Raw genomic sequence first — 26,626 nt, 5'->3', positions numbered from 1 at the left:
CTTGCAGAAACAGCCTCACCATGATTCCAGGACAAATGAATTTTCCACTCACTTTTTTTTGAAGGGTTAGAAGTTTTCTTCAGGATTCACAAAAGTCCCTCTTTCATCGGACCTAGTATCTTACACTGGATTCTTACCCAAATTCAGTCTGTGAATTTGCCACCATACAGGCTGTTACTGGATAACATTTGTTTTCAGTTCTTTTGAGATAATAGTACTGTTTTAATACATCTTTGAGGTTTTGCTGTTTTTGTTCAGCTGTTGCTTCATTTTTCCCTAAACACACTTGGCTAATTGTTTTCATGTGCTCTTGCAGTACCCCCCCCTCCTCATAGGAACTTCCAGGAGGCACACAGGATTCTCGGTTTGCCTCCCTAGGGAGAACTTTCTCCCCTAAATTGGAATGAGTGCCAATAAATATCTTCACTTGGCAACTGCAGACCTACAGTCCGGTTTAGAACCACCATACAATTTGGGATTGTTATATTACTTCTGTTTTGTATAGCTATTTTGAGTTTTGTATTTTGTTAACTGTCAAACTTTTGTAAAAATGATGTGCCCACTATGGAAATGATCTCCAATACTTGTAACCTTGAGAAGATGTAGACTTTAGACGGGAAGTGCCTGGCAGTTCTCCCTCCTGACCTCCCGTCTGACTTAAATGTGGCCTCAAGTGGTTTCCAACTGGTACACACGTTCCCTCTGCTGTAGGACAGAAGAGTCCTTCCTGGCATCAACAGACAAAACCACTAAATACGGAAACCCTGACTCTTGATCAGTGACGCTTTCAAAGAAAGATCTTGATCAAAAGGAGGGAAATTTGGAAATTAATAAAGGGAAACTCTCGGAAGTGGGCTTGGGCTGCTAGAAGGGGAGGCCGGAAGGAGAAGCTATACCACTCCATATGCCCATCCCAGGAACAATCGTCGATTAGAGGCCCAACAGAAGAATCAACAGCAAAGAATCATCAGAAAATCATCATCATCCTGAACTCTTGCTTTTCTCCAATAGATGTTCATTCAGAACAATCCTTCCCAGCTTCTTCTTCTCCATAAAATAACGTTCCTCTTTGCTTGTTGGACTTGCCTAGGGTTTTGTCATAGTCTACTTGTCCCAAATTGCAATTCTCTGCTACTCCTGAATAAACCCATTTTTGCTGGTAAAATAACTTTTATTTTTAAGGTTACTAGAAGTGTGGGAAATGAGGATGGGGCCATCCGTGAAGAGGTGGGCCACTGGAGGGGGGCTCCGGGTCACTGCCGTGGACAGAGTGTCCCTGACCCAGTGCCCTGGACAACTCCATAGCCCGGCCCTCTGCACAAAGGCCTCAGGCAGTGGGGTACTGGCGAATGTTTAATAAGTGGCTCTTGGGGGACTAACTTGTATTGTCATTTCTGGGGTGAAAAGACTTCCACCCTGGCCAATTTCAAGCCACCAGGTCACAGAACTCAAGAAGGAGCTAGGAAGAAATGTACAGTCAGCTTGTCATTGCGATGAGCAGGTTCAGGACAGCACCTCACTCCCTAAGACATGAGCCCCTCTCCCCACAGAGCTCTACGGCAGGACTATCCCCCTAGACTCCCCGGCGTTCACCCTCAGCCCTGCCCCCCAGCCTCACCGGCCACCTGCAGCATCTTCCACTGTGCTTCCAGCTGCCCTCTCAAGCGTATCAGGGCCTGCAGGTCCTCGGGGGAAGCCACGGAGAAGGGACCCAGGCTGGGGGGTGCCTCTCCATGCAACACCCGGGCCAGGACCCCCGCAAGCTGGGATGTGGATTCCTGGGCCAGGAGTAGAGGTGGAAGCAGCAACTCACTGGTCTCTCCCCACCTCCCACCTCCCACCCACAGCACGTCCACCCTGCCCAACTCACCTGCTCCACTAGGACCAAGATTCGGCCCCCCGCTGGTCCCCGTAGAAGTGCAGCCAGGAGTGCAGCTTGGGGGTCCTGGAGGCCATGGGCTGGACCCAGTGCCACCAGCACCAGGTCAGGCTGGAAGCCATAGGCCAGGGGCAGCACAAGGGCCAGGATGCAGCTCAAGAATCCACCTGTCGTCTGTGGGAAGGACAGCAGCACCGCTCCAGCCCTTCAGCCAGGGGTCACCCCACCTCCCACAGTCCCATCAGGAAGCCAGGAAGGGCAGGTGAAGGCCAGGAGCAGCCCCGAGGGTGCCAACGAGCGGCAGCCGCCCTACCTGGGACCCCACCACTCACCCCTGGCAGTGGCACAGACACGTGGAACGTGGACAGGGCAGCCGCTTCTTTGCCTCTGATGTTCAGCCACAGATTCCTCCTTCCAGGGGAGAGTGAGCACATGGGCACACATGCAGGGGTGTGGGATGCGGCTCACCCTCCAGAGCCCAGGCAGCAGAAGGGAAGGTGCAGGAGACCCTCCCAGGAGCTCCTCTGCCAAACTCCAGCTGGGGAAGACCCTGCCCACCCTCCCCCATGGGGACCCAGGAGTACGTGCCCACCCACACACAGGACAGGGTGCACACAGGACCCGAGTGTCCTACCCATCACTGGCAAGGTCTGGGGGCCGATCCAGCTGTCCCGCAGCCACACAGAGCACCCTAGAGGAAAAGGTGGCCCCAGGACAGGCTGCACGCACCCAGCCAGGAATCCACGCTTAGAGCCCTCCCCATGGGACGGGAAGCAGGAGCGGTGTGGCCCTCCAGGGCGGGGGTGCTCACCTCTGGGCTCTGTGGGACAGGCCGCGCCGAATGGCCACCTCCAGGGTGGCTGCTGCAGCTGGGGTTGTTGCGATGCCACCGCTCACCTGTGGGGGGCAACCCCCAACCAGGCACAGAGTCACATCCATCCCTCCTCTTGGTCCCTGTCTATGGAGCTGCCATCTGCACAACCTGAGCTCAAACTGCTCCCCTTCTGGAAATAAGATGCTTAAAACTACACTTGAAATCATCGCCTTCACCTCACTGTCAGAGAGTATTTAGTTAAGAAGACTGACTGAGCCTGAACTTGTGACCCTGTCCCTAAGAGCTGTTCTAAAAGGGTCCATGTGGCTCTGCACCACCCAGCCCTCCCTTGGACAGGCCATCTGTTGTGGGCAGGTCCTGGCTCTGCCCCCAGCTCCATGGCCACCCTCAGCCCATCCCAGATGCCCCCACCTGTCCATCCAGGATCCCGTTCAACAGATGCAGGACCTTTCCAAGTGCAATGAAAGCCGTGTCCTCGGCCAGAGCCTCGTGGAGCCTGTGGTGGGAAACCAGAGGGACATGTGGACAGGAAGTGACACCGACACCACAGCGCATGTGCACCCATAACCCCATCCCTCTCCCCAGGCCCGCTCTGCCCACCTAGCCCAGGCCTGTGTCTCCTCCTGTGGGGCTGACCCCTCTTGACGGAGGACATCAGGGGGTAGGACCAGAGCAGCATCCTGAGCTGTCAGGGCGGCAGCTGTGCGGACAGGGGGTGTGGGGTAGAGGTGCGGCTGGTCCAGGAGGGACCTCAGTACAGCCGAGGTCTGGGCCTCTGCTGCCTTGAATTCAGGCCCCCCAGGCAACACAGGTGGGCGTCGCCCCTCTGGGGAGCAGGTCCTGGGGTCCAGTAGGGGGGCCGGCCCTAGGGAGTGGTTCAGAGTCAAAGCCACTGCGCAGGAGCCCGGGGAGTGACCCTGCCGCCCAGCGTGGGCCATACTGACCTTGCTGCTGAAGGCTAGTCCAGTGAGGGGCCTGGGCTGCCCGGACACTCTGGATGGACTCCAGAGCACTGTGGAGAGAAACAGGAGCAGTAAGGCCTGGCCTGGAAGCCCCAGCCCTTCCCAGGCTCCTGCCCCATACCTGTGCTGAGGCACCATGGACCCTGACAGGGGCGGGGCAGGGTCACCCAGCAGCGCCTTCACCACCATGCACACCGACTGGGACAGTGACTCCAGGTGGTAGCCTCCCTGGGAGCAGGGCGAAGGCACACATGAGACTAGACAGGGCTGTCAGTGGGGCGGGGCGCCACCATCCCAGGCAGGACGCCCCACCCTGTAGAGCAGGCCCCCCCGAATGCACCTCGACACCTGGCCTGCGAGCCCTCCCTGCTGCCACAAGTCACCTCCAGCACAGCACAGACCCGGCCGCCAGCCAGCACCTGCAGCAGCTGCGTGAGGTGGGCGAAGCACTCAGGCGTGGCCTGCATCTGCCCCTGGAACCAGAGCCAAGTGTAAGGGGGCCTGGCCCCAGGGCCCCAGAAGCCCTCCCCAGCCAGGACAGGCCCTCACCTCAGGATCCCCAATCGCTGAGTCAAATCCTGCCGAGATGAGCACCAGCTGAGGGTCAAACTGTGGACAGGGCCGGGGGGGGGGGGGGGGGGGGGCGGAGATGGGCAAGAGAGAGCCTGGAGGAGAGGTGAAGGAGGCCCCTCTAGAGAGTGCTCCCCACCCACAGGGCTCTGCTCTGGGGAGTCGGGGGAGGGGGCATGAGGGGGGCAGGGGATGACGCCTCTGAGCACAGACTCCCCCTCCCACACTCCTCCCCCCAACACCACGCCTACCCCCCATGCAGTTACCTCAAAGGCCACAGGGAGCAGCACATGCAGGAAGGCGGCCATATAGTCAGCATTTCCCATCCCAACCTGTGGCCACCGGGCATCAGAGTTGGGCCCTGTGGGGGGGGGGGGGGGCTGGGGTCTTCACCCCTGGGGCCCAGGTCTGGGGGTGACCCTGGAAGGATGCCCTGGACTACATTCAGGAGGCCTGAGGCCCTGGGGCAAGGGGTGAGGCCTGGGGGCGGGGGGGGGGGGGGGGGGGGAGGGCGCCCTCTGGATGGGGGAGGGGTGGGGGGAGGGGTGGGCACCTGGTTCCAGGGCAGGTTGACAGTGAAGCCGCGGCCCTGCCCCAGCCCAACGGCATCTGCATCTGACTCTCGAAGATAAGGCCAAAAGCAACCATGCTCATAGCGGTGCCAGGAGAAGTAAAGCACACTGCAGACAACCAGCCAAGGTCAGAAATTGGAGCTCAAAGGTCAGGACCTCAGCCCCATGGCTCCCAGCAGGGGGTCGCAGGGAAGGCGGTGACCCCAGCTCACCTGGGATCATCCTCAAAGATATACTGGATGCCCTGACCATGGTGGACATCCCAGTCGACAATGAGGATCCTGCAGACAGGCAGTGCAGAGGTCACTGAGGGGCAGGGCCTCCAACCTGGGGGCCTGAGCCCACCCCAAGAGGGGAAAGGATTGAACGGGGTCTGTCAGCAGCCCACTCCACCGCTTGCCGTCTGGCCTGGGCCCTGCCCCCAGATAGCCCAGGACACACCTTTGCAGACCGTGTTTCTGCTGGGCGTGTTTGGCTGCTATGGCCACGTTGTTGAACACGCAGAACCCGTTGGCAGCAGCCCTCTGGCTGTGGTGCCCAGGAGGTCTGCGGGTGAAAACTGACACGTCAGGGTCACCCTGTGCCCTCACAGGCCCCCACAGCTGGGGGCAGCCCAGAAGGGGACAGCCCTCACCTCACCAGGGCAAGCCCATTGTGCGCAGATCCTGTGAGCACAGCATCCACCAGCTGCAGCGCGGCCCCCGCAGCCAACCGGGCACAGTGGAAGGTACTCTGCGGGGGCAGGGGTGCCGATGAGCCCCCCCCACCCGCACAGGCTCTGCCCAGGCCTGTGCCCGGCTGCAGGTCCCAGCAGCAGCAGCTGCTCAGGCATGCAGGGCATGTGCACGCTGGTGACCGAGGGCACATGGGCCAGGGTCAGCAGCCGCAGCCATGAAATGGGCACGGGCATGCAGATGTGCATGTGTGGGTGGGGTGTCTCCAGGGCCTCACCGGATGAAAGTAGACAGCATCGTACTGCCCAGACAGAGCCTGTAGTTCCTCTGTACTCAAGGCCTGGGTTCCTCGCAACAGGGACACGTACTCTGGGCTGCAGAGGGGCAGGCAGGCAAGACAGGGTCACCAGCAGGAGCCGGAAGGGGAGAAGGAGAGGCCGTGCGCTGGTGGGACCACCCACCTCACGGTTCCCTCCCCAACCCACGCAGTGGTGAAACTGAGATAGGTAGGGGAGATGCTCTGTTTTCAAGATGCCGGCAGGCTGGGCGGCCCCACGTGCAAGGCGGCCTCCTCTGGGGCAGGTGGCTCCCTGGGGTCTGACCTGTGTACCAGGCCCAGCTCTGCCTCTGAGGCCTCTCGAGCTGCCAACTGTAGACACCTCTGCTCCAGGCCCCCCTGCTGCAGGCGCTCGAGGGCTGCGGTCAGGCGCTCGGGACGCTCGATCTCACACTCAGGGCTGCGTGGACACAGAGCTTAGCGTCCGGAGCCCCCTCTCCACCCTCCCCCCTCTATCAGTTCACACTTACTCTTCCCAGAGCAGCCGGGCGGCTGTCATTTCCTCATGGTACACGAGTGCGGTCCTCATGGCCCAGCCGCCCTGGGGTGGGGGTGCGGGACCGGTGAGTGCCTGCTCTCTCCTTGCAGCCCCGGGGAGCAGCTCAACCCCTGGGCCACATCTGGGACGGCGCGCACGGAGCCTAGGCACGAACGCAGAATCCACGCACGGAAGGAGGCCGCGGGGTCGACCGGGTGGCTCCCAGGCACGGGTTTCCGGCTTCCTCAGACTCGGACCCCGCACAGTCCGGCCCCCGCCGCCCAAAGCCCCGCTCCGAAGGGCGGCCTGACCGGAGGGAGGGGGCAGGAGCGGGAGTGGCCTGGCGTGCGAGGGGGCAGGTGCGCGAGGGAAGGGGGAGGGAGCGGGAGGGGGCGGGGGTGGGTGTGGGCAGGTGTACGAGGGGGCAGGTGCGCGGGGAGGGGGAAGCGGGAGGGGGCGGGTGTGGGGACCCAGGGCCAGTGTGCCCCGGACCCCACGGACTGTCACGGCGGCACCACTGAGTGTCCCGGTCCGCCCCCAATCTCCCCCAGACCCACGCCGACCGCGCAGGCCAAGGCGTCAGACCCGTCCGCAGCCCATCACGTCTGGCGCACCCCAGGGGCCCGTCCTAGCCAGAGCTCGAGAACAGCTGCGAGTGAGGCGGCGAGGCCAGGGCCCGCAGGAGCAAGGCCGCAGGCCGGAAAGCCCCCGTCTAGGCCGCGTCGAGCTGTAAGGAAGTGGCAGGGCCCGACTGAAGCTCCAGAAAGACCCTGGCCGAAGAGCAGAGTCGAAGGCTCAGGGTGGTGGCAGAGACGCTGGACAGGGGTCGCCGAAGTGTAGGGCGAGGCAAGGCAGAAGGCCTAGCGGAGGGGAAGGCGAACACGGAGGTCTGAACGAGGAAAAAAAGAAGGAAGGAAAGGAGGCGGCGCGGACACAGACCCAGAGCAAGACGGCCAGAGAGAGGAGGCATGCGGGAGCCAAAGGCCTGAAACCCGGGGCCTCTGCCAACCCGGCCCTGGGGGAGGGCCTCCTGGAGGCGGGGCCGTGAGCCGGAATACCCGAGCTGCGGGCTTATCGGAGGCGGGCCCTGGGGTCTCGAAAGCGGTGTTCTGAGGGGGACGGGCCCTCGGGAGGCCGGCCGTGGGGGATGGCGGGCCTGTTAGAAGGCGGGGCCGGGAGCGCAGGTCCTGGGGACTTGGGGTCTTGGAAGCGGGGCCCTGGGGCGGGAGTGCCACCAATCCCGTTCCTCGGTGCCCCAGAAGCGCAGGAATGACCTCTACGGCGGGAGGAATGCAGCCGGCGGCCCCCACAAGGCCCTACCCCCTGCGGCCTGCGACCCCACAGGGGTCCCCACAGTCCTGATCAGGGCACCTGCAGGGCGGGCTACGGGCGTGCTACCGAGGCTCTGGGCAGAATCCGATTGGCCCATTTTGGGTCACGTGCCCTCCCCTGAGCCAATCATGGTGGCTATGAAGTGGCGTACTCTGAGCGGCCATCCCGGGCCGCGTGGCTCCGGGGCGGGACCTGTGGTGGACTGCCCCTCCCGGATCGCTCCGAGCTGGAGGTCCCGGCAAGCGTCTGTCCCAGAGGCATCGGAGACCCCCCGAGCAGAAAGGCGGATGTCCATTTTGGCAACTTGTCTGACTGTATTTGGCTGGGTCAGCTGTTCGCGTGTGCAGCCGAGCTCCAGGCCGAAGGGGGACAGCCGGGCCCCGCTTTCGGCACACCTGCCGTGGGGACAGGTGGGAGGAGCCAGGGCAGACGCGGGAGCCCCAGAGTGGCCCCTGACCCAGCTGTCAGCTCTCCGAGACGTCCAATGGCTGGCAGAGGGCGGCACGGGCTCGCCGTTACGCTGGGGTGTGGCCGACGAAGGGGCAGGAGGTTTGGAGACAGTAGAACCCATTCGTGCGCAGTGCCACAAGGTGTCTCAAAAGCGCCCAGCGTGACTCCCTCCTCACCAGCAACCTGGCCTTGGAGAGTGGGGAGCTCAGACAGCAGGGACTGAGCCCCACCCAGGTCGGACCCTAACCCCGTCCTCATCAGGCCCTGCCTGGGGTCTGGCTCCAGAGTTTAAGCCATTAGAGGAAGGTCAGTCCACAAGAGGGCGGGGGCCCATCCCTAGTGCGGGGCCTTTAGGCTCTGGGCTCACTGTGGACCTGGGAGGAAGGGGGTGCCCAGGCCCAGCTGCTGAGCAGGGGCTGAGACTCCACGGCCAGCTTCTCTATGCCAGGCTGCAGCTCAGACGCCTAGAGATGGAGATCCAGCCTGAGAATTAGGAAAGCGAGAGTGGGATCTCTACAAAAGGGTTTATTTCTTTCCAGCCACGTGGGCATAGCACTTTCTGGGCTGGGGGTGCAGGAGAGTCCACACCAACGCCCCCCTGGGGGAGAGACATCCCTGAGTAGGCGCTCTGCGCCCTCCCTGTCCTTTCTCAGCTATATGAACTGGGCTTCAGCAGGGGCTGGAGCAAGCAGGGTCAGAGGGCAGGCCTTGACCCCAAGCCTCACCCCCCAGCACAGGCTCTGAGGCTTCTTGTTGCACCTGGGGGAGGGGACCACTGCTCAGGGAGAGGCCAGTCCCCAGTCAGGTTGACATCCTGTCCAGAAGGTCCAGGTTAGACTGAGCCCTGAGAGCAGGATAACAGGCTTGAGAGAGGGGGGTCCATGGAACCAGAGGTGTCCTGGGATGTAAGCCCCAGCCAAAGTCACAGTGATAATTAGGATCCCCCTTCCAGGTAGAAGCCCCAGCCAGGATCCCCAAGGTGTCCTCACCACCACTGTGGGGGCCCAGGGGTCTTCACAGGGCCGTCTCCTTGGAGACCTTGGTCCCCAGCTGCCGGGGAGGCTTGAAGCTGAGCACTTCTTTATATGTGACACCTGGGTCGGGGTGGGAGAAATGGACCATCAGGGGAGAAGGGGCCTCATCACCCTTCAGAATCACCTCCTAGGATTCACACCCAGGGTGGAAGCCAGTGACCCAGGAAGAGCACTAGGGTCCAGCGCACTGGTACCTGCCCTGACCAGCACTGAGTCCTGTGAGGTGGGGCTGGGGGAGGGGAGAGCTCCCAGGCCCAGAACACAGGCTGCTCGCCACTGACCTAGGGGCCCACCTGGTCCCCAAAAACATCGGAGCCAGAAGTCATTGCTGGAGTGCAGGTGCCAGACAGGCTGCTTTTGTCCCACACACGTGACGTCACCCCAGGCTAGGGCCACGCTCAGCCACCTGTGTCCATCCACAGGAGCTATCCACCCTGATGGGGCTCCTGCCACCCAGACCCACTGCCCCTGGGCATAGCCTGGTGTAATGAGCAGACAGTGCCCTAATATAAATCAGTGTGTCTACTCAAGTGGAGCCACTCAGAATCCCCCCAGAACACACCCGTTTCTGGATCCAGAATATCCACCAAAACTTAAATGAGAAGAATTTCCACAAACACCCACAGTTTCTACCTTCCTCGCCCGGTGGTCATGGCCCCTGAAATGTGTTCCCAGAGCAAGCCATCCCAAAGGAAGGGAGAAGGCCTGATTTGCTTTCCCTCTGAGCAGTTTGCAAAGGGACAGGTTCTGCTCAGCCTACGCCAGCATTCCCATGCTCACCTGGCCAGTGCAGCACCTGTTTGGGGGACACTGGTCCTCCACAAGCCCAGTTCAGGAAACACTGTGTGTTTAGAGCAGGCGATCTGTGTGGTTTGCCCTGCCCATGGCACCCATGTGTTCCTGCCCCATCAGGTGCCTCCTAGGCCATTGATCTAACCCTAACACCGGGGTCAGTCCACACAGGGGAGGTCTGTGTGAAGCTGGCTATTCCCAGGGAAACAGGAGGTGATGAGAGTTTGCATTCCTGACCAGGGGCTCAGTCACAAACAGGTCACGTGTTCACCATGGTCTGTAGTAAAAGCAAAAGCTCTTACGACTGTGTGTGGGTGGGGACCACAGAAAGGATTCTGTGGCCCGTGGTTTTCAAGTTATCTTTTTTAGCACCAGAAAACTTTCATCAAACCAAACCAAACTTATAAGCACAAATAAGGGCAGGGCCCTGCCAGAGGAATCGAGCAGCCCAGTGGCCAAGGAACAGGGTCTGAGAATCACCAGTCCCGCCCCACCCCAGCCCCATGTGCAGCACCAAGGCCCCAGGTCTGAGGCAGAGCCAGGATGGGACCTAACTGCTGTCCTCAGATATGCTCAGCACCCTCCAGGCTGGTCCTGCAGCCACCAACAGAAAGACACCAAGCGCAGCCCTCATTGCCTGCCATTCTGCAAAGCCAGTCCCAGCAAGGGGCCTGAGGACCTGGCAGGTGTCCCTGGGCCCAGCCTGAGGCTCAGCATGTGCTGGTTGGGCCCTGACAGGTGAGGGTAGAGGCCTTTGGTGTAAGACAACAGCCGGTGCCAAGCCCAGTGGCGCTGAGCACGGGCTTCGGTGGGTCTGAACTGCTCAGCGGGACTAGCAGGGATGGGCAAGGGGTGTGGAGGAGGCTGCCTGGGGTGGGCCTTATCCTGCTGGCGGGACAAGAGGGGTGTGCAGTAGTCAGGTGGGAGAGGTCCTAAAAGGGGCAAAGAGGGGCGCCTGCGTGGCTCAGTCAGTTGAGGGTCTCATTCTTGGTTTTGGTTCAGGTCATGATCTCAGGGTCGTGAGATCGAGCCCTGTGTCAGGCTGCACACTCAGCAGAGTCTGCTTGAGATCTTCTCCCTCCCTGTCCGCCCTGCCTCGCCCACACACACGCCCTCCCCCATGAAACAAATAAGTAAATCTTTTTTTTAAAAGCAGGGACAAAGAGAGACAAGGACAAGCTCAAGAGGTAACAGTGGAGCTCTGGGGGACGAGTGGGTGCAGAAGGGCTCCAGAACGGCCCAGGTCTCTGGCCAGGACATGGGGAAGATGGGGGCAGCCCTGGGGCTGGGCCGGCAGGGTAGGGAGAGGCTAGGTGCTCACAACTGCCCTGAGCTGGGAGCTGCCTCCCAGTTTCCAGAACTCACCTCCTGCTCCTGTTAGTTCTGAACCCCCTGCCAGGGGCATTCTTTCACCCTTCGGCTCCAGCCAGAGGTCACCTTGGCCAAGAAGCCCCACTGCCCTCTGACTGTTGTATTCCTTACATGACCTTCATCCCCAGGTAGGGGACCCAGGACTCTGAGCCCTGCACTGGGCTCCCAGGGTCCCTCCACAGGCCCTGCCCAGAGCACCCCCAACTCACGTTTCCACTCATCCAGCGTGCGGTCCATATCATCAAAGGACTCGTCGTACTTCTGGGCCTTGGGCTCATCCTCCGTGTCCTGCAGTGACTCGAAGTAGGGGTGGGTCAGCGCCTCGGCCGCAGTCACCCGCCGCTCTGCATCTAGCACAAGCATTTTCTCCAGGAGGTTCACAGCTGCGGGGAGGGCTGGTCAGGGAGGGTCCCAGGCCTTGATGCCCTCGTCACTGACCCAACACTCCCCCCCGGTCCAGTCCTACCCAGAGGACTTGCATTAGTCAGGATGGATGCGAAATCCTTCTTCTCCAACTCGGGGAGGCCCTTCATGTAGTTCTTCGCCTTTTCAGAAAAGAAAGGGTAAGGGACCAACCCACAGACCCAGGCCCAGCCCCTCCAGCCCCCGTCCAGCTCCCGACTGACATCGGCACTCTGCAGCCTCTGCACAAACTCAGCGGGAGGCGTCCCTGTCACCTTCATGATCTCCTTCAGCTGGTCCAGGTCTGTGCTGAGGTGAGGAGCACAGCACAGGGCCAGAGGAGCAGGGCACACCCCCACCTGGCCAGGGCAGCATGCCCAGCCCCCACCCAGGCCCAGCCTGCCCCCCCCACAAGTGTAGGATACGGTCACTGCCCTTGAACAGCGTCTTCCCTGTAATCATCTCCGCCATGATGCAGCCCGCCGACCAGATATCCACTGAGACAGAAGCCCCTGCATCAGGGCTCTGTGGGCCAGGGAGGGCGGGGGGACACACATGGGGGGGGACACAGACAAGGGGGCCATCTAGCCTGCCACACCCTCGCCCGGCTCCCATCCCAGCTCAGCAGCCTCCCCACAGAGGAGCCACCATTGGACTTCCCACAAAGAAATGGCAGCAGGCAGGTGTGGCCTGGGAGGCTGGCGTCAGGAGTGGCTCTGAGTCTCTGGGCAGCTTCTCACCTGTCTGCGTGTAGCGCATCCAATTCAAGATGACCTCAGGTGCCCGGTACCACCGAGTCACCACATACCCAGTCATCTCGCTGTCTGCCTGCCTCGCCAGGCCGAAGTCCAGGATCTATAGTCAGAATCAGGAAGGTGGGGCAAAGCAGCCCCCCAGGGAATAGGTGGGTCAGCCTGTGATCCAGGAGAACTGGGCACACCGGGGCCTCCTGCCAACTCTCCAGGACCCGAGGTCATGGCCACAGACTCCCCAAGAGTTCCTCCCCATGGCCAGTGCACCCAGCCCCACTGACCTCGCCTTCCACCACCCTCAGGAGCAGGCGCCCCGGTGGGTCTCCTTTCCCTGTTCCTCTACTCCCTGCTGACCCCAGGACCTAGCCAGCACATTTGGAGAGGTCCCCTTGGCCCTACCCTGGCTCAGACATGGGGAACTGGGGACACCTCCCTGCCTTCACCTCAATGAGATATGGAGTGTGCCCCATGCCCCCTGCATCCAGTGCCTCCCCTGGCCTGGACGGCTGGGGTCTGGTCCCTCTGCTCAGGCCTGAGGGCCAAGGGCAACAGGCAGATGGACAGGTGGGAAGACCCCCCCGACCCAACACACACCTTCAGCTCACAGTCCTCATTCACTGCCAGATTGCCGGGCTTCAGGTCCTAGGGGCAGGAGAAAGGTGGCCATGCAGCCCCTCCCACGGGGGCACACGGGGGAAGAGTCCACCCCCGGCCAGCCCCACCCAGCAGCCCATCCAGGAAGGTCCTTCGGCCCCCACAGCTGCACACAGGCATCACACACACTCCCCTGGCAGGCCAGCAATGAGGGCTCCTGGCAGCCAGGCCCATCCCACACCTACAGGCCAGAGGAAGTGCCCACCACCAGCAGGACTCACCCTATGGATGATGCCAGCAGCATGGATGTACTATGGGGACAGAGAGAGGGTCAGCGGCGGCCAGCTCACTGGGACCTCAGAGCCATGGGCCAGCAGTCCTACCCCAGCCCCAGCCCGGCCTGCAGCAACCCCCACACACTCCCACCTTTAGCCCCTTCAGCATCTGGTAGACAAGGAACTGGATTCGGTCCTCACTCAGCTTCTCATGCTTCATGAGCTTGCCCAGGTCAGTCCCCATGAACGGCATCACCAGGTAACTGAGGGACCGGGGTGGGTGCAGGCGGCAGGTGTCACACCCACTCAGCCCCTGGAGATCCTGGAGGCGCCCCCCGCAGCATGCGAGCTCCACCTTCCACAGGGCGACACCAGGCTCCACCCACCTCTCCAGCGCACACCCACAGCTCTTCCGCCCACCCTGCCCCAGAACATCAGGTGCGTCAGGGCCGCACACAGGCTAGGGTCCGGGGAGCGCCAGGGATCACAGGCAGAACAGGGTGCAAGAGAAAGGAGGGCAGGGCCTGTGGGCAGCGGGGGAACGGCAGGGCACATGGGTCGGAGGAGCATGCCGGGCAGGTGAAGGGAGAGAGACACAGAGGACAGACGTGCAGCACCTCGCCAGCACCTCTGCAAGGTCACACAGTGAGGAGCCTGTTCTCAGCCCTTCCCCGGCTCAGACCCTGGCTCTTGGCCGACCATAGTGTAAGTCCAGGTTGGCAGCCACAGGGAGGCCCCCCTGCTACCCCTCCCCTGCCTGCCAGCAAAGGTCAGCAGCTCTAGTTACAGGCTACCCAGGATGCCAGGGTCCCAGAGCACGGGACCTGCCGACTAACCATGCAGTCCCGCGCTCACACCTCCAGCTCCACCCGGCTGTGTCACCACCCTGGGTCCGGGGGGGCCTGTGACAGAGGGTGGGCTGCAGCGTGGGGGAGGGGTGGGTAGTGTGCATCCCGACCCCGACCCGGGCTGCAGAGACCCCCACATGCCAATCCAGAACCCGAGTCAGCAGCCAGGAGCAGCCCAACACGCCTTTTTGCCCTGCGCAGCCTGCCCAGGACCTCACTCACAAGTCTGTGAAATCATCCAGGGTTTCATCAGGGGTGAACACGTCCAGCAGCCCGATGACCTGGGGAGGAGGCCGGAGCACCGTGTGGAATGGGGGCACAGCGGAGGGCATGGGGTTCGGGTACACCTACAGCTGTCCTCCGCCCCCCCCGCCCCCCGTCTCCTGGCAGGGCGGCCTAGCCCTGGCACACACGCCCACAGACACAGGCTATTTTTGAATGGTGACTACAGGGATTCTCTGGGGGAGGGGCAGCCCCAAGTCTGGGGCCGCTCCCAGTCATCCAAGGAGCTCCAGCCCCTTTGCCCTTCCTCCCCCTCTTCTTATCCCCACCGAAGACCCGAGACCAGGGTGGGACAGCCTCCCAGGGGAGAGCCAGCACCCACCAGGTCCACCAGGGAGCCTTGCCTCTGCTGGAGAGGCCCAGGCAGGCCAGCAGCTAGAGCTGGCCCTGCTGATCCCTGGGAGGCCTGTACACCGGAGCGGCCAGGGGGGCAGGTGGATGTGCCGGGGGGGACACCTGGCAGAGGCCATGCGAATGATGGCCGAGGCAGAAGGGAGAACACTTCGAGCATTTGAGGAACACGGGGAGAAAGGCCAGGTGGCCAAGGCCCAGGCTAGGGAGTAGCCAAGGAGAGGCCAGACGGAGCCTGGGCAGGCCCTCGCATGCCAGGTGAAGGTCTGGCTTGGATCCTAAGAGCTGCTGAGCAAGGGTTTAAACAGGTGTGACGCTGAGCGTGTGGGGACAGACGGGAGCAAGGCAAGAGTGCACACAAAGTGGAGGGACGGCCAGGTGACCAGGGCCAGAATCGTGGGCGCAGGGAGGGGAGGGCACAGAGCGATGTTCAGGGAGGGGCCTGGGAGCCCGTGAGGCCTGGGGCGCCAGGACAGTGTCCTGGCAAATAGAGGACACAGTCCCCAAGGGTAAGGGCGCTCTGTCAGGTTGATAACAGACTTCGGTGCCCCTGCAGTGTGGCTTCTGGCCTGAAGTAGGAGGGAGGGCAGAAGGGCAGGACCTGTCACGGCTCTCAGCTTCTTAGAGCCTCAGTGTCCTCCTAAGAAAGTAGGGTGACGATTGGCAGAGCCTGCCAGCTGTGTGCACGGCACCACTGAGGCAGGGGCACCTGGCTGCTAGCGGGTAGCACAGAGGAGGGGACTGGGCCAGGGGTCGGAAGCGCCTGACAAGAAAGCCCTGAGACCTTAGGGGAAGGGCAGGATGGGTGGGTGGGAGTGCAGCACAGTTGGGGAGGCGGATGAAGCCTTCCGTAGCAGACTCTGCCCTCATGGGAACCGAGCCTGGGCATGACTGAGTGTAACCAGGAGGGGGCGAGGTCAGGGCTGGGCTGGTGTCCATCCTGAATGGATTTCACCTGGGAAGGGCTAAGGGCAGAGATGGAAAGTCTGAGTGAATGAAGGACCCACTCAAGGGGCTAAGAGGGTGAGCATCAGCCAGGAACTGAGGGAATAAGTTCCTGGTGGACATGAGACTCATTTTCCTGGAAGAAGGCTGGTGGCTCTGATGATCCAGGAGGGACCAGACCATCTGTCAAGAGCATGATTAGCCCGGGGTCTGGGTACCCAGACTCTCAGCCCTGAGACTGGGCCCAAACTCGGGGTGAGGCAGGAATGGCCTGTGCGGGAGAGGCAGAGTTCAGGGTTGTAGGAGGAACATCGTGGAACAACAGGAGTTCCCCCAGGAGAGAGGAGGGCTCTCAGTAGCCAGCAATGGCCACTAGAAAGGCCCACAGCAGCCACACATGGTGCCCTATGGGCAGGTCTGGGAACAAGGGAGGCCTTTTCCTGGTGGGGCCCCAAATCTGCCATCCTCCACCATGGAAGGAGGCACCTCTGTGCCAGCCACTATGCCTAGTGCCCTCCACACACCAGCTCCCTCAACCCCTCACCACAGGAGACCCCAAGGCTCTAGGCTGCCAGTGCCCAGATGCTAACTCCTGCCCGTGCCCAGCTCTGCATTCCTGAACTGAGGCTTGGGAGGTAGACTGGAGCAGACTGTTCAGGAGAGGAGCCTGAAGGGGTGGAGAAAGGGGACCTCGGGTGTGGCTGTGGAGGATGCCCAGCAAGAGAGAAGAGGCTGAGGGCCCCCTCCAGGATAACCGCTGGTCACATGTGAGCGTCCTCTCTCACCTCCAGGCTCCTGGCTGGAGGCAGGGCTGCGGTGAGCTGTGGACGATGCCCTTGGCCTGAGCAAGTGGCCGTGCCTTGACCAGGGCCTGGGTTGAGGAGCCAGATGTGGCCCCAGGAGGAAGCCAAGGAGCTAAGGACTAGACCCTAGGGAAGCAGTCTCAGAAAGAGGTGGGGCTCTGGCCTCACCACGTGGAGCCACCCCCCGCAAGAGTTCTGGGTATCACGCCCTGACCCCGCATCTCCACCCCAGCACACGGGTAGCAGGGACCCCATCTTCTAGGGCAGGATTTGCTGGCGAGGAGGGAGATGAGCAGAGGCAGTGGACGCGGAGGCCCGGGGCTGGCGGGCCTGGGCGCGACTTACGTTCTCGTGGCGCATGTGCTTGAGGAGGCGCAGTTCGCGGTAGGCGCGCTTGGCGAAGAGCTCCGACTGGAAGGGCCGGTACAGTTTCTTGATGGCCACCTTGGCGCCAGTGCGGCTGTCCACGGCCGAGCTGCGGGACGCACTGGTCAGCGAGAGGGCCGAGCCACCCCGCGCCGACGCCCGCCACCCCGCCCGGCTCCCGCTCACCACACCGCGCCGTAGGCGCCGGAGCCCACGGGCTGCAGGTCCTGGTACACGGCGCGCACCTCCCAAGCCGTCTTGGTCACCTCCTGGCGGTAAAAGCCCCTGCGGGCGGGCGGTGGAGAGCTCATGGCGCCCCAAGCACCGCCCCCGCCACGGACCCCCTGGGCGCTGCGCCCCGAGGACCGGGGGCCCGGGATCAGCGGGACTCCCTGGGCGCGCGCCCGGGGCCACCGCGTGGGCAAAGCCTGCTCCGCGCGGTCGCCCGTCCGCCGCTGGGGCCCTCCGGCTCTCCCCTTCTGGGGCCGCCCTCCAGGCCGTCAGGAGTCGCCGACCCCGGCCCGACCCCAGCCCCGGCCCGGGGAGCGCGCGGTCCCTCCCCTGCCCGCGGACCAACCGGCCCCCAGGCCGCGCGCACGTGACGCCCCCGCCGGCCCTCTGGCCCCAGCGGAAACCTGAGGCGGCCGCCGCGGGGGGAGGGCCGAGGGCTGGGGGGAGGGGCGGAGCGGGGGAGGGGAGCGCCGCCAGGCCGCGCAGGGCCGGCCCGGAACGCACCGGAGACCCCTGCCGCCTCCTCTCCCAGGCCGGACTCCCCCGGCCCGGGTGCGGGGTGTCTTAGCACAAGTCCCGTGGGGCGCGCGGCTCCTCTTTAGTAACCACGCCCCCAGGGCGCTGGGCCCATCCTGGGCAGCCGGAACCGCAGCGCTTCTACTCCCAACTGCAAGTCACTGTCCACCAGCCTGGCCAACTCCACCCCACCAACCCGGGCCCCACCCCCGAGGCCCCTGAGCTGAGCCCTGTGTCCCCCCACGTCAACGGCCCACCTTGCCGGCCGCCCCCTTCCCCTGGGGCTGATCCATCCACGTCCTAGTGTGGGGTCCCGAGCACCTATGGCCTGCATCCCCCTCTCCCTGTGACCAAACCTAGGCTGCATCCCCAACATCCCTCCCCGTGACCCCGCGATCCCAAGCCTCCCAACCCCTGGAGCCAGAGAGGGTGGTCCTGTGGGTCTCCCTTGGGCCCCGGTGCACACCCAGCTCCCTCCTCTCCACCCACCTGGCAAGTGGGAAGCCTGCTCCAAGCATGTGCAAGTCCCTTTGCCTGGCCCACCTTCTTCCCGTCTTTCTCCCTCCTGTTTGTCCTGAGCCTGGCCTGAGCCTCTCCTCTCTCTGCAGAGAGTTATACCTGACCCCAGGGGTGAAGGAGGGTCCTACTTGGGCCCTCAGTGCCCCCCCTTATCCCTAGGTGGGGGCATCAGCATCATCCTTCCAGAGGTCTGGCCACATCCTGCACCAGATGCTCCTGGAGGACAGAGCAGGGGCCTCTGTCCCCCTGTCCCCAGCCGCCCCCAGTCCAGTGACCCAGGTCTGAGACGGAGTGGGGTAACAGGATCCTCAGGGCCCCCTGCCTTTCCCTCTGTGCCCTGCTGGCCACCATGAATCAGCAGCTCAGAGCCGGCCAGAGCAGCTTTGCACCTGGGCTGCAGGCTAGTCTTCCGCAGCACCCAGCAGTTGGAGACTAGCCAAAGAGAGCGGCCTGGGGCCACTGGAGCCACCACCACCTGTGCCCCTCATGCCCTGGGCTGCCTCCTCCAGGAAGCCCCTAGCTGGCCCACTTACTCCCTGCAGTGGAGCCCAGGGGTCTGGCAGGTTTCCCCATGTGGGGCATGTCCCAGCTCTTCTCCCATCCCCGGCACACCCCACCCCCCAACAGCAGGACTTGGCCCAACCTGGTCTGCAGGGTTCCCTAGGACCCAAGGCCCAGTAGCCACGCTGACCAGGCCCCTGGTGTTCCAACTCCCAGATGGTCTCCACCCCCAAGGCCCAGGGCGAAGGCACAAATGCCCCCCTCCTAGGGACATTTTGCCTGATCCCTGTTGAGGCCAGTGCCCTTCCTCACCTGAGCTGCAGTGAACGGTAGGAGCTAGTAGCTCGGTGTATGTCCTGAGGGCTGAGGTGGACCTCTTTCCCCTTAAGCAGGAAGGAAAGGAAAGTTTTCCCACTTTACCCAGCTCCAGGAAAGGATAAGCCTTTGCTCCCAGAGATGGTCCCCCAGCAGTTTCCCTGAGCACTGAGAGAAAGGGGCAGATCTACAACCAGACCAGAAGCTGAGCTTGCCCAGTGAGCTGCTCAGCAGGGCAGCTGGGGTTGATTTGTGCATGGCCATCAAGCTCTGTCCCGGGTCAGAGCCCATTAGCCTGGGTGTGGAACTCACCCCACCCCACCCCCAGTGGCCCTGGGCTCTCCGGGAGCAGGGAGGGTGCTGGGCTGAATATGGCTGCTTGTCTGACTGGAGACCCAAGGGATCTGGGCAGTGCAGGGTCTGGGGGGACCAGAGCAGCTGGGGGTGTGACGCACAGATCCAGCCACCCTCTCCCCAAGCAGTGGGGACAGCCAGGCAGCGGGGCCTCGGGACTCAGGACAAAAGCTGAGTGAGAGAGAACCTCCTTTATTGTGAAACCCTCGTGCAGGCACTTGACGTTGAGACTTCTGCAAGGTGGGAGGTCACCACCTGACACACGGAACACCACCCCCTCACAGAGAAGCCCCTCGATGGGGGACCCACACCCCCGACACGTCTTAGGCAGGGTCACGTCCCAGAGGTTACTAGACCAGCTCCGTTCTGGAAGAAGGGAGGATGCGAGCTGACCCATAGGCCAGAACAGCCCAGCGCTCAGCTGCAGGGCTGGAGGGTGGGCAGAGGTAGAGTGGGCAGAGGCTTCTTCATCAGCTCCGGGCCAAGGTCAGGGTCTGAGTCCAAGGGTACACTGGTGGGCGCCACTCCCTGCTGCCGAATCAAGGCTGGAGCCCCTGTGCCCACCAGCTCTTCATGCCTGCCACAGCCCCCACACTCAAGGAGAAAGTCCCTGGCTTTTGTCCCCTGGTTGCCCCTTGCCCACCTGAGCCCTTCGCATGGTGCACCCAGGATCTCAGCGGCAGCACCCCACCCCCCACATCAGGAACTGAGGGAAAGGAAGTAACAGTACAGCCCCTCGCTTCAGGCTTCTTGCTGGTCACGGCACCCACAGAGTCACACACGCCTCGACATGTCAGTGCCAGGAGTGCACATTAGTACACGTGTGCCCCCCACAGCCCAGGTGAACACGTGGCCCTGGGATGGTCTGCTCATGTGATACCTGGCGGCAGTCTCAGCTCTCAGACCTTCGGGTCTCGGCATTTCCCAGGGTAGCCCCCACTTCCAGGTCAAGAAGCTCTGACAAGCAAGACCCTCCCTTCAGTCTCCAGAGGCCCCTGGCCCCAGTGCACCACGCCCTCCAGAGACAGCCCTCTGGGACTGAGAAGATCTGGAGACAGACACACTCCCCAGGGGATCCCCTGTGGCATCCAGGGGAGGTCCTAAGGGAGACCTAGATTGTTGGAAGGAGGCAGGAGGACCGAGGAAGTCCAGGATGCTCCGTCTAGACTCCTACACCCGCGGCTTGCACACGTGCACACCATCGTGCATGCACATGCATACAGACTGCCCACGAGGAGCAGCGTGCAGGCAGGGGACCCCAGGCTAGGGTCAGGGCGCTGGCCACAGTGGTGTTGGGAGGCACTCCTCGTGGGAATGCGGCAGCCTGAAGAAATGGGCCGGCATGCTCCAGCCCGTCTTCTGGTCCCCGTGGCTGGTGGGCACATGCCCCTCACTGCTCAATCTCCAGGCTGCCAGGAGACTGCGGTGGCTCTGCAGGCTTGAAGCTGAGGACCTCCTGGTAGGTGAGCTCTGGGAAGTGAAGGGAAAGGGTGACATCATGCTGTCACTGGGCCACTGCCCCTGCCTCCCAGTCCGGTGCCACTTGCCCAGCCCAGGACCACCACCCTGAGGGCAGCCTCAGCCCCTGGGGCTTCCTTCCAGAGCCTGCCCTGTGCCTCCCATGAGCCTCTGCTGGACACACCCAGCCCCAGGAGTGCAGGGAGTTCGGGGACCACTCTGGGCAGGAACTGGACACTTCCAGCAGGAAACAGGCAGCTCCTAGCCTGCGGGAAAATGAAGCCCTGAGGCCCCTGGGCTCCACCGCTCCCAACCCCCAGCCCTCCTCAAGCCCACCCTTCCACTCCTCCACTGTGCGCTCCTTGGCCTCAACGCTCTCATCATAGGGCTCGGCCTCAGGCTCATCGTCAGGGTCATGGTACTGGCTGAAGTAGGCATGGGCCAGGGCCTCGGCCGCACTGACCCTCTGGTCACTGTCGAGCACCAGCATCCTTCCCAGCAGGTCCACAGCTACGGAGTGGTCAGTGGAAAGGCGGTGGTCAGTCGTGCATCTAGGGCCAGACATGGAGCCCAGCCCAGACCCAGGGCCCATCCTCACCCAGGGGGTTGGCTCCATGGAAGATGCTCCTGAGGTCCTTCTGGGGCATGGGGGGCAGGGACTGGATGTATGTCCGGGCCTGGGGGCACACAGGAAGGGCCTGAGGGGGTGGCTCACACCCTACCTCCCCTGGCCCGAAGCCAGGCAGGGACTTGCTGAGAGAAGCCCCCAGACTCATTGACTGCAACAGGACTGGACAAGAGCATGCATAGAGGGGCGCCTGGGTGGCTCAGTCATTGGGCGTCTGCCTTCGGCTCAGGTCATACTTTCAGGGTCCTGGGATCGAGCCTCACATCGGGCTCCCTGCTCGGCATGAAGCCTGCTTCTCCCTCTCCCGCTCCCCTTCCTTGTGTTCCCTCTCCCGCTGTGTCTCTCTCTGTCAATCAAATGAATAAAATCTTTAAAAAAAAAAAAAAAAAGGAGCATGCACGGACCAGAGGCATCCCCCACTTTGGATATGGTGGCTCCAGAGCCTTACCTGGGTCTCCATGCCTGGAGCACCCCACTGTCCTTGGCAAAAGCACTGCTAGTCAGTGCTGAGATTGTGCCCTCACTGTCCCTCATGCCAGGGATGTCTTCCCTGTTCACCTGTTTCTCCCTGAAAGGGTCAGGCCCCTGCCTTGGGCTCTATTCCACTGTGACCCATGTTTCCCACATGGTTCCCGGTCTATTCCCACAGAGCTTCCTCCAGAGTGCCCAGGAGCTTGGTTAGCAGAGGTTGCTGGTGGCTGGTGACTCACGTGTTCTGAGGATATCTTTGCTAGAACCTCAGGGCTGGGTGTGCCCACCACCTCCATGATTCGCTTCAGCTGGTCGATGTCTGCCTGGCTGAGGAAATGCCTACTGGCCAGGAATAGACCCTTCCCAGGCCCCCAGATCCCAGACCTTGGAGCACTGCCCAAAACCTGCTCTCCTACAGCTGGAGCCAGTGAGCCTAAGGTGGCCCAGCGTGGGGCAGAGGAGGCAAGGCCAGCCAGAAAGGGCCAGCGCCCACCTCCCCTGAGCCCCACCCAACAGAAGGGGACCCTGGCTCACCCTCCTCCCCAACCTGGGCCAAGGATACAGTCATTTCCTGGAAAGAGAGCCTTTCCCTGGAGCAGCTCAGCCATGATGCAGCCCACAGACCAGATGTCCACTGTTGGGGAAGGAGTCTCCATTAGTCTGCCCTCCCCAAAGACCCTCTCAGAGAATTAGGGATCTGCTCAGACTGTGCCAGCTCAGTGGCCTCTCAGTCACACCCCGGCCCCAAAACAGCAGAGACCCCCTTACTCCTCTAGGTACAACCCTGGGTAAGGGGAAGAGTTAGCCCAGGAGCTATTGTGCTTGGTCCCTCTAAGGTCTGTTTTTGCATGACGGTCCCTGTCCTCCAAAGCTAGACACACACCTCCCCAACGGCCTTGGCTTTTGCCCCATACCTACCCACCCACCCTCCCCAGGCCCTGGTGTGAGCTCTGCCTGCCCACCCTGGTCCAACACAGCACACCTGCCCCTGTGTGGCTTGACATCACCTGTCTGGTTGTAGTGCATCCAGTTGAGCATGATCTCAGGTGCACGGTACCAGCGAGTGGCCACATAGCCAGTCATCTCTTCATCAGCCTGGCGGGCTAGCCCAAAGTCCAGGATCTAGAGCGACCACCAAGCTTGTCAGCACCTCCCTGAATGCCCCCTCCACGGCCGGGCAGGCCCCTCACCCACAGGCGGCTCACCCTAAGCTCGCAGTCCTCGTTCACAGCCACGTTGCTGGGCTTCAGGTCCTGCAGGGCAGGTGGGTTGTGAGTGCTGGAAAAGCACCTGGGCCGGGCCTGCAGAAGCCCCGACCCTCACCCGGACGCCGCACCTACCCGGTGGATGATCCCCGCAGAGTGGATGTACTGCGAGGGGGAGAGGGGGACACGGTGGGAGGGTCAGGTTCTGACCCCCGGCACCGCGCCCTGTGCCCGCCCACGCGACGCCCACCTTGAGCCCGCGCAGCAACTGGTAAACCAGGAACTGGACGTGCTCGTCGCTCAGCGCCTGGCACTTGACGATGTTGTTCAGGTCTGCGCCCATCAGGGTGGTCACCAGGTACCTGGGAAGGGTAGGCGGTCAGCATAGAGGCCCCGCCCCCCACCGGACGCGCTCCTGCGTCGGCTGCCACTTACACTTCGCTGAAGTCCTCAATGGAGGTGGCCGGCGTGAACACGTCCAGCAGCCCGATGACCTGCGTGGGGACGGGGGTCAGGATTCGGAGCTCCCGCCGGAGCGCCCCTTGGGTGCTGCGTGCCCCGCGGGGAGCCCCGGCAGCTCGGCCGCCCGCCCCGGCGCGCCCCACTCACGTTCTCGTGCTTCAGGTGCTTGAGCAGCCGCAGCTCGCGGTAAGTTCTCCGCGCGTGGATCAGAGACTGGAAGGGTCGCGACAGCTTCTTCACCGCCACCTTCTGGCGCAGCCGCGCGTCATAGGCTGAGCTGCAAGGGCCCTGAGTGAGGCGGCGCGGGGGGGGGGGGGGGGGGGGAGGGGTGTCCCAGCCGAGCGCCCCAGGCCCTGCTCCTGTCGGGCCTGTTCTTCCCCGCCCTGCGCGGCGCTCAGACGGTCCCTCGGGTGGACCGGCACCTGGGAAGCCTCTCCTCTGTGCCTCCTCGGGGCCTGCTCCTTCTTCAAGAGGCGGCCCGCCGGCATTCCAGCCCAGAGGGTCCCGGCCTGCCCCACCAGGGAGCCCTAGGGCAGAACCTGGATCTTCCCCCCCCAGCTCAGCATGGGGCTGGGGGAGAGTCTCCACCAACTGGTCAGGAAAACAGCCATTGCAGACCATCCCTTTTCACCCCAAACTGTCCTCCTGCTCCCCTATTGGTTCATGGCTCCGGGAGGCTCCCTCAGGGTTTCCAGAGCCACCTGCAAAGCCCCTGGGTCCCCACACTTCTGAATATACAAAATATGGAGGAAAAACTGGCCAAAAGCGTTTACCGCATTATTATTTTTAAGAGTGAGAAACTGGGTACTGTGAAGTGTCTGGACCCACAGAACGTTCCCCTTGCCGCACCCTATTCCCCAGAGGTCCAGATGCTCCACCTCCACACCGGCTTCCACACCCATCTACTCTTCACAGGAGACACAACAGTCATGGGCATCATCTTCAAATGCAAACGGCCTGCCCCCCCACCCTCCCAGAGTCCTGCTGGCCTCCGCATGGAAGCCCTGCTAAGAGCCATCCATGCCTTCAGAGACCGCTTCCTCTCCCTGATAATCACTCCTTCCCTCCCTCTCACTTCACATCCACTCTCTAGATCCCGCTTCCCCCAGCAACGAGTGGAGTCTACACAGCCCAGGGAGCAGCTCCTGCAGCACCTGGGATGTCCATGGGCCCAGGTGGTGGTGAAGGAAAGCCAGCTAGGTGCCTGAGGCATCCACGCCCCTTCCCCCAGACTGTGGCCTGTTGGGGAAGGTCCACGGCACTTCTGGAGAGGCAGGTAGGGGAATGGCTTCTACCACGGGGCAGCAGATCCTTTTGCCCAATTGTGTCTGCACAATCGAGTGACAGGGATTTGGCACTGGGTCACCAGCTTCATCAGGAGAATCCAGGAACCCAGGAGAGGGCCATCACCTGCGCTGGGCACCGCCCACTAAGTGCAATGGGGAGAGACCCAGGCCTCCTTTGGGGAACTTGATACTCTCTAGGAACTCCCAGAAGGTGATTCGAGACCGGAGGTGATTCCAGCAAGGACTCTATATTCCGCAGGGACCACTCATGCATTATCCTGACCCTCTTCCGGCCCTTGAGGTCTTAGAGATGAGGAGAGAGGCCTGAGGCTGGAATGGATGAAATGGCCAGCCTGAGGATTCTGGCAAGCGGGCCAATGACAGCAGATTGGGGAGCGGCGGGGGAGGGAAGAAGCCCTTGCTCCGGCTCCAGCACTGACCTCGGGGGTTTCAGGAAGTCCCGCTCTTAACTTTCTTTCAGAGCCAGGAGCAATGCCCCATCCCTAGGGGCTCCGGCCTCCCCACCTCCAAGACTCCCTCAGTGGACTGCAGCCACCTGGCTCAGGCCTTGGTAAGGACCCCGCTGGGTTTTGGGGGGCACCTCTCAACATCCACACCCACAGTTAGCCCATCAGTATTGCACCTGCAACCGACTTCCTGCAACCGCCTTACCCTAAGACCCCCCAGTCCCTCCCCAACCCCACACAGGCCTCAGCCAAATCCCAACCCTCTCTCCCACTTCAACTGTCCTCTGTCTGGGCCCCAGGCCCAACTGTGGGGCTGTGGTCTGAGCTCTCTTGGTTAGGGCAAGAAATGGACTGGGGTGTAGACCCCCCAAGTATTGTAGGGATAATGGTAGGTATCTCTGCTCAGGCCTAGGCCCCATCCAGAGTCTGAGACCCTTATAAAACGGGAGGGGGTTAGGACCCGCCCGGGAGTTTGAGGCCATTCTAAGGGGAGGGATCCTGCCCTCCCCCAAGCTGGGCTTTTCCTTTTGCAAACAAAACTACCCACCCTAGTAGCCAGTCATCCGCCAGACCCCAGGGATGCCAGACCCTTGACGGGGGGTGGGGGGGAGGGGCGGGGGGGGCCACCGTAGACGCATGCTTGCACATTTAGGGGCCCGGGAGACCCGCCCTTTCGCCGACTGTGACGCCGCAGGATTTGGGCCTGGTGGGGGGATGCTCCGGCTGGGACGGGGCGGAAGAACGACCCCTCTCCCCAAGCCGGAACGGCGCCCGGCAGGAAAGTTTCCTTCACGCCCCCCACCCCCCATTCATTGCTGCGCTCCGTGAAAGGCCCGGGGGCGGAGGCGGGGCGAGGCCCCACCCCACGCCAAGCACCTCGCAAAGGGAGGGGAGGGGGCGCGCGCTCAGTCCCGCCCGCACCCTCCCGCCCTCCCCGCCGCCCCTACCAGACCGAGCCGTAGGCCCCGGAGCCCACCGGGCGCAGCCCCTGCAGCCGCTGCGGCACCTCCCACACCGTCTTGTTGAGCTCCAGCCGGTAGAAGCCTGCGCGCGGGCCCGACATGTCCGAAGCGGCCGCCGCCCGGCCCGCGCCCCGCCCCGCCCCGCGCCCCCCGCCCCGCGCCCCCGCCCCGCGCCGGAGCCCGAGCGGAGAGGACGGAGGGCGGCGGGAGGAGGCGGCGGCGGGCGGCGGCGCGGCGCGGGGCGGGGCCGGGGGGGCGTTGCGCGGGGACAGACGTGCGGCTTCCTGCCCCTGGCTGGCGGCGGCCCGGCGCGAACCAGCCCTGCTGTGCCCTCCCCAGCTCGGAGC

General features: G+C 62.8%; 3 protein-coding genes across 13 annotated transcripts; all 3 read right to left on the bottom strand.

Annotated features, from left to right (window-relative positions):
• Window positions 1–1,319: 1,319 nt before the first annotated feature.
• HDAC10 (histone deacetylase 10) lies at window positions 1,320–7,701 on the bottom strand. 6 transcript variants are annotated; one of them, XM_027594819.1, is made up of 20 exons: window positions 6,300–7,699; window positions 6,095–6,229; window positions 5,770–5,866; window positions 5,453–5,550; window positions 5,260–5,364; window positions 5,031–5,099; window positions 4,800–4,926; window positions 4,513–4,578; window positions 4,226–4,285; window positions 4,060–4,149; window positions 3,798–3,904; window positions 3,659–3,726; window positions 3,315–3,579; window positions 3,126–3,210; window positions 2,691–2,776; window positions 2,514–2,570; window positions 2,212–2,290; window positions 1,871–2,053; window positions 1,619–1,778; window positions 1,320–1,459 (listed from the first exon to the last, which is right to left on the bottom strand). In XM_027594819.1, the coding sequence occupies exons 1-20, from the start codon at window positions 6,356–6,358 to the stop codon at window positions 1,449–1,451; spliced, it is 2,007 nt and encodes a 668-aa protein (XP_027450620.1). In that variant the 5' UTR covers window positions 6,359–7,699; the 3' UTR covers window positions 1,320–1,448. The 6 variants fall into 6 exon arrangements, with proteins under 6 accessions (XP_027450620.1, XP_027450621.1, XP_027450622.1 ...); XM_027594820.1 differs by having other exon boundaries at window positions 4,096–4,149; XM_027594821.1 differs by lacking the exon at window positions 2,514–2,570 and having other exon boundaries at window positions 6,300–7,701.
• Window positions 7,702–8,600: 899 nt separating this feature from the next.
• On the bottom strand, window positions 8,601–17,481 carry MAPK12 (mitogen-activated protein kinase 12). Of its 4 annotated transcripts, XM_027593561.1 has the most exons (13): window positions 17,091–17,481; window positions 16,884–17,013; window positions 14,380–14,438; window positions 14,146–14,211; window positions 13,461–13,572; window positions 13,316–13,345; window positions 13,035–13,082; window positions 12,429–12,543; window positions 12,114–12,185; window positions 11,913–11,992; window positions 11,753–11,831; window positions 11,496–11,669; window positions 8,601–9,183 (listed from the first exon to the last, which is right to left on the bottom strand). In XM_027593561.1, exons 1-13 carry the CDS (start codon window positions 17,213–17,215, stop codon window positions 9,104–9,106), a joined length of 1,170 nt encoding a protein of 389 aa, XP_027449362.1. In that variant the 5' UTR covers window positions 17,216–17,481; the 3' UTR covers window positions 8,601–9,103. The 4 variants fall into 4 exon arrangements, with proteins under 4 accessions (XP_027449362.1, XP_027449363.1, XP_027449364.1 ...); XM_027593562.1 differs by lacking the exon at window positions 13,316–13,345; XM_027593563.1 differs by lacking the exon at window positions 14,146–14,211.
• Window positions 17,482–19,526: 2,045 nt separating this feature from the next.
• MAPK11 (mitogen-activated protein kinase 11) lies at window positions 19,527–26,395 on the bottom strand. Of its 3 annotated transcripts, none has more exons than XM_027595709.1 (12): window positions 26,265–26,395; window positions 23,712–23,841; window positions 23,538–23,596; window positions 23,353–23,464; window positions 23,238–23,267; window positions 23,103–23,150; window positions 22,905–23,019; window positions 22,460–22,531; window positions 22,137–22,216; window positions 21,397–21,475; window positions 21,262–21,308; window positions 19,527–20,810 (listed from the first exon to the last, which is right to left on the bottom strand). In XM_027595709.1, exons 1-12 carry the CDS (start codon window positions 26,378–26,380, stop codon window positions 20,610–20,612), a joined length of 1,089 nt encoding a protein of 362 aa, XP_027451510.1. In that variant the 5' UTR covers window positions 26,381–26,395; the 3' UTR covers window positions 19,527–20,609. The 3 variants fall into 3 exon arrangements, with proteins under 3 accessions (XP_027451510.1, XP_027451509.1, XP_027451512.1); XM_027595708.1 differs by having other exon boundaries at window positions 20,591–20,810; window positions 21,135–21,308; XM_027595711.1 differs by lacking the exon at window positions 23,238–23,267 and having other exon boundaries at window positions 20,591–20,810; window positions 21,135–21,308.
• Between the last annotated feature and the right edge of the window lie 231 nt (window positions 26,396–26,626).

This window comes from Zalophus californianus, chromosome 9 (assembly GCF_009762305.2).
Source record: "Zalophus californianus isolate mZalCal1 chromosome 9, mZalCal1.pri.v2, whole genome shotgun sequence".
Classification (NCBI taxonomy): Eukaryota; Metazoa; Chordata; class Mammalia; order Carnivora; family Otariidae; genus Zalophus; species Zalophus californianus.
The sequence above is the reverse complement of the archived record's forward strand: the minus strand, read 5'-3'. Positions and strand labels throughout refer to the sequence as shown.

Excerpts from the sequence above, each read along its gene's own strand:
- HDAC10 (XM_027594819.1), bottom strand. The coding sequence starts at position 6,358 with ATGAGGACCGCACTCGTGTACCATGAGGAAATGACAGCCGCCCGGCTG. Across the intron at positions 4,579-4,799 it reads TCAACCTGCCCTGGAACCAG|GTTGGGATGGGAAATGCTGA; the intron begins GTGCCCACCCCT and ends CGGTGGCCACAG. Across the intron at positions 3,211-3,314 it reads GAGACACAGGCCTGGGCTAG|GCTCCACGAGGCTCTGGCCG; the intron begins GTGGGCAGAGCG and ends TTCCCACCACAG.
- MAPK12 (XM_027593561.1), bottom strand. The coding sequence starts at position 17,215 with ATGAGCTCTCCACCGCCCGCCCGCAGGGGCTTTTACCGCCAGGAGGTG. Across the intron at positions 14,439-16,883 it reads AGCACATGCGCCACGAGAAC|GTCATCGGGCTGCTGGACGT; the intron begins GTAAGTCGCGCC and ends CCTCCTCCCCAG. Across the intron at positions 11,993-12,113 it reads GCTGTTCAAGGGCAGTGACC|ACCTGGACCAGCTGAAGGAG; the intron begins GTATCCTACACT and ends ACCTCAGCACAG.
- MAPK11 (XM_027595708.1), bottom strand. The coding sequence starts at position 26,380 with ATGTCGGGCCCGCGCGCAGGCTTCTACCGGCTGGAGCTCAACAAGACG. Across the intron at positions 23,597-23,711 it reads AGCACCTGAAGCACGAGAAC|GTCATCGGGCTGCTGGACGT; the intron begins GTGAGTGGGGCG and ends GTCCCCACGCAG. Across the intron at positions 20,811-21,134 it reads CACAGTGGAGGAGTGGAAGG|AGCTCACCTACCAGGAGGTC; the intron begins GTGGGCTTGAGG and ends TTCACTTCCCAG.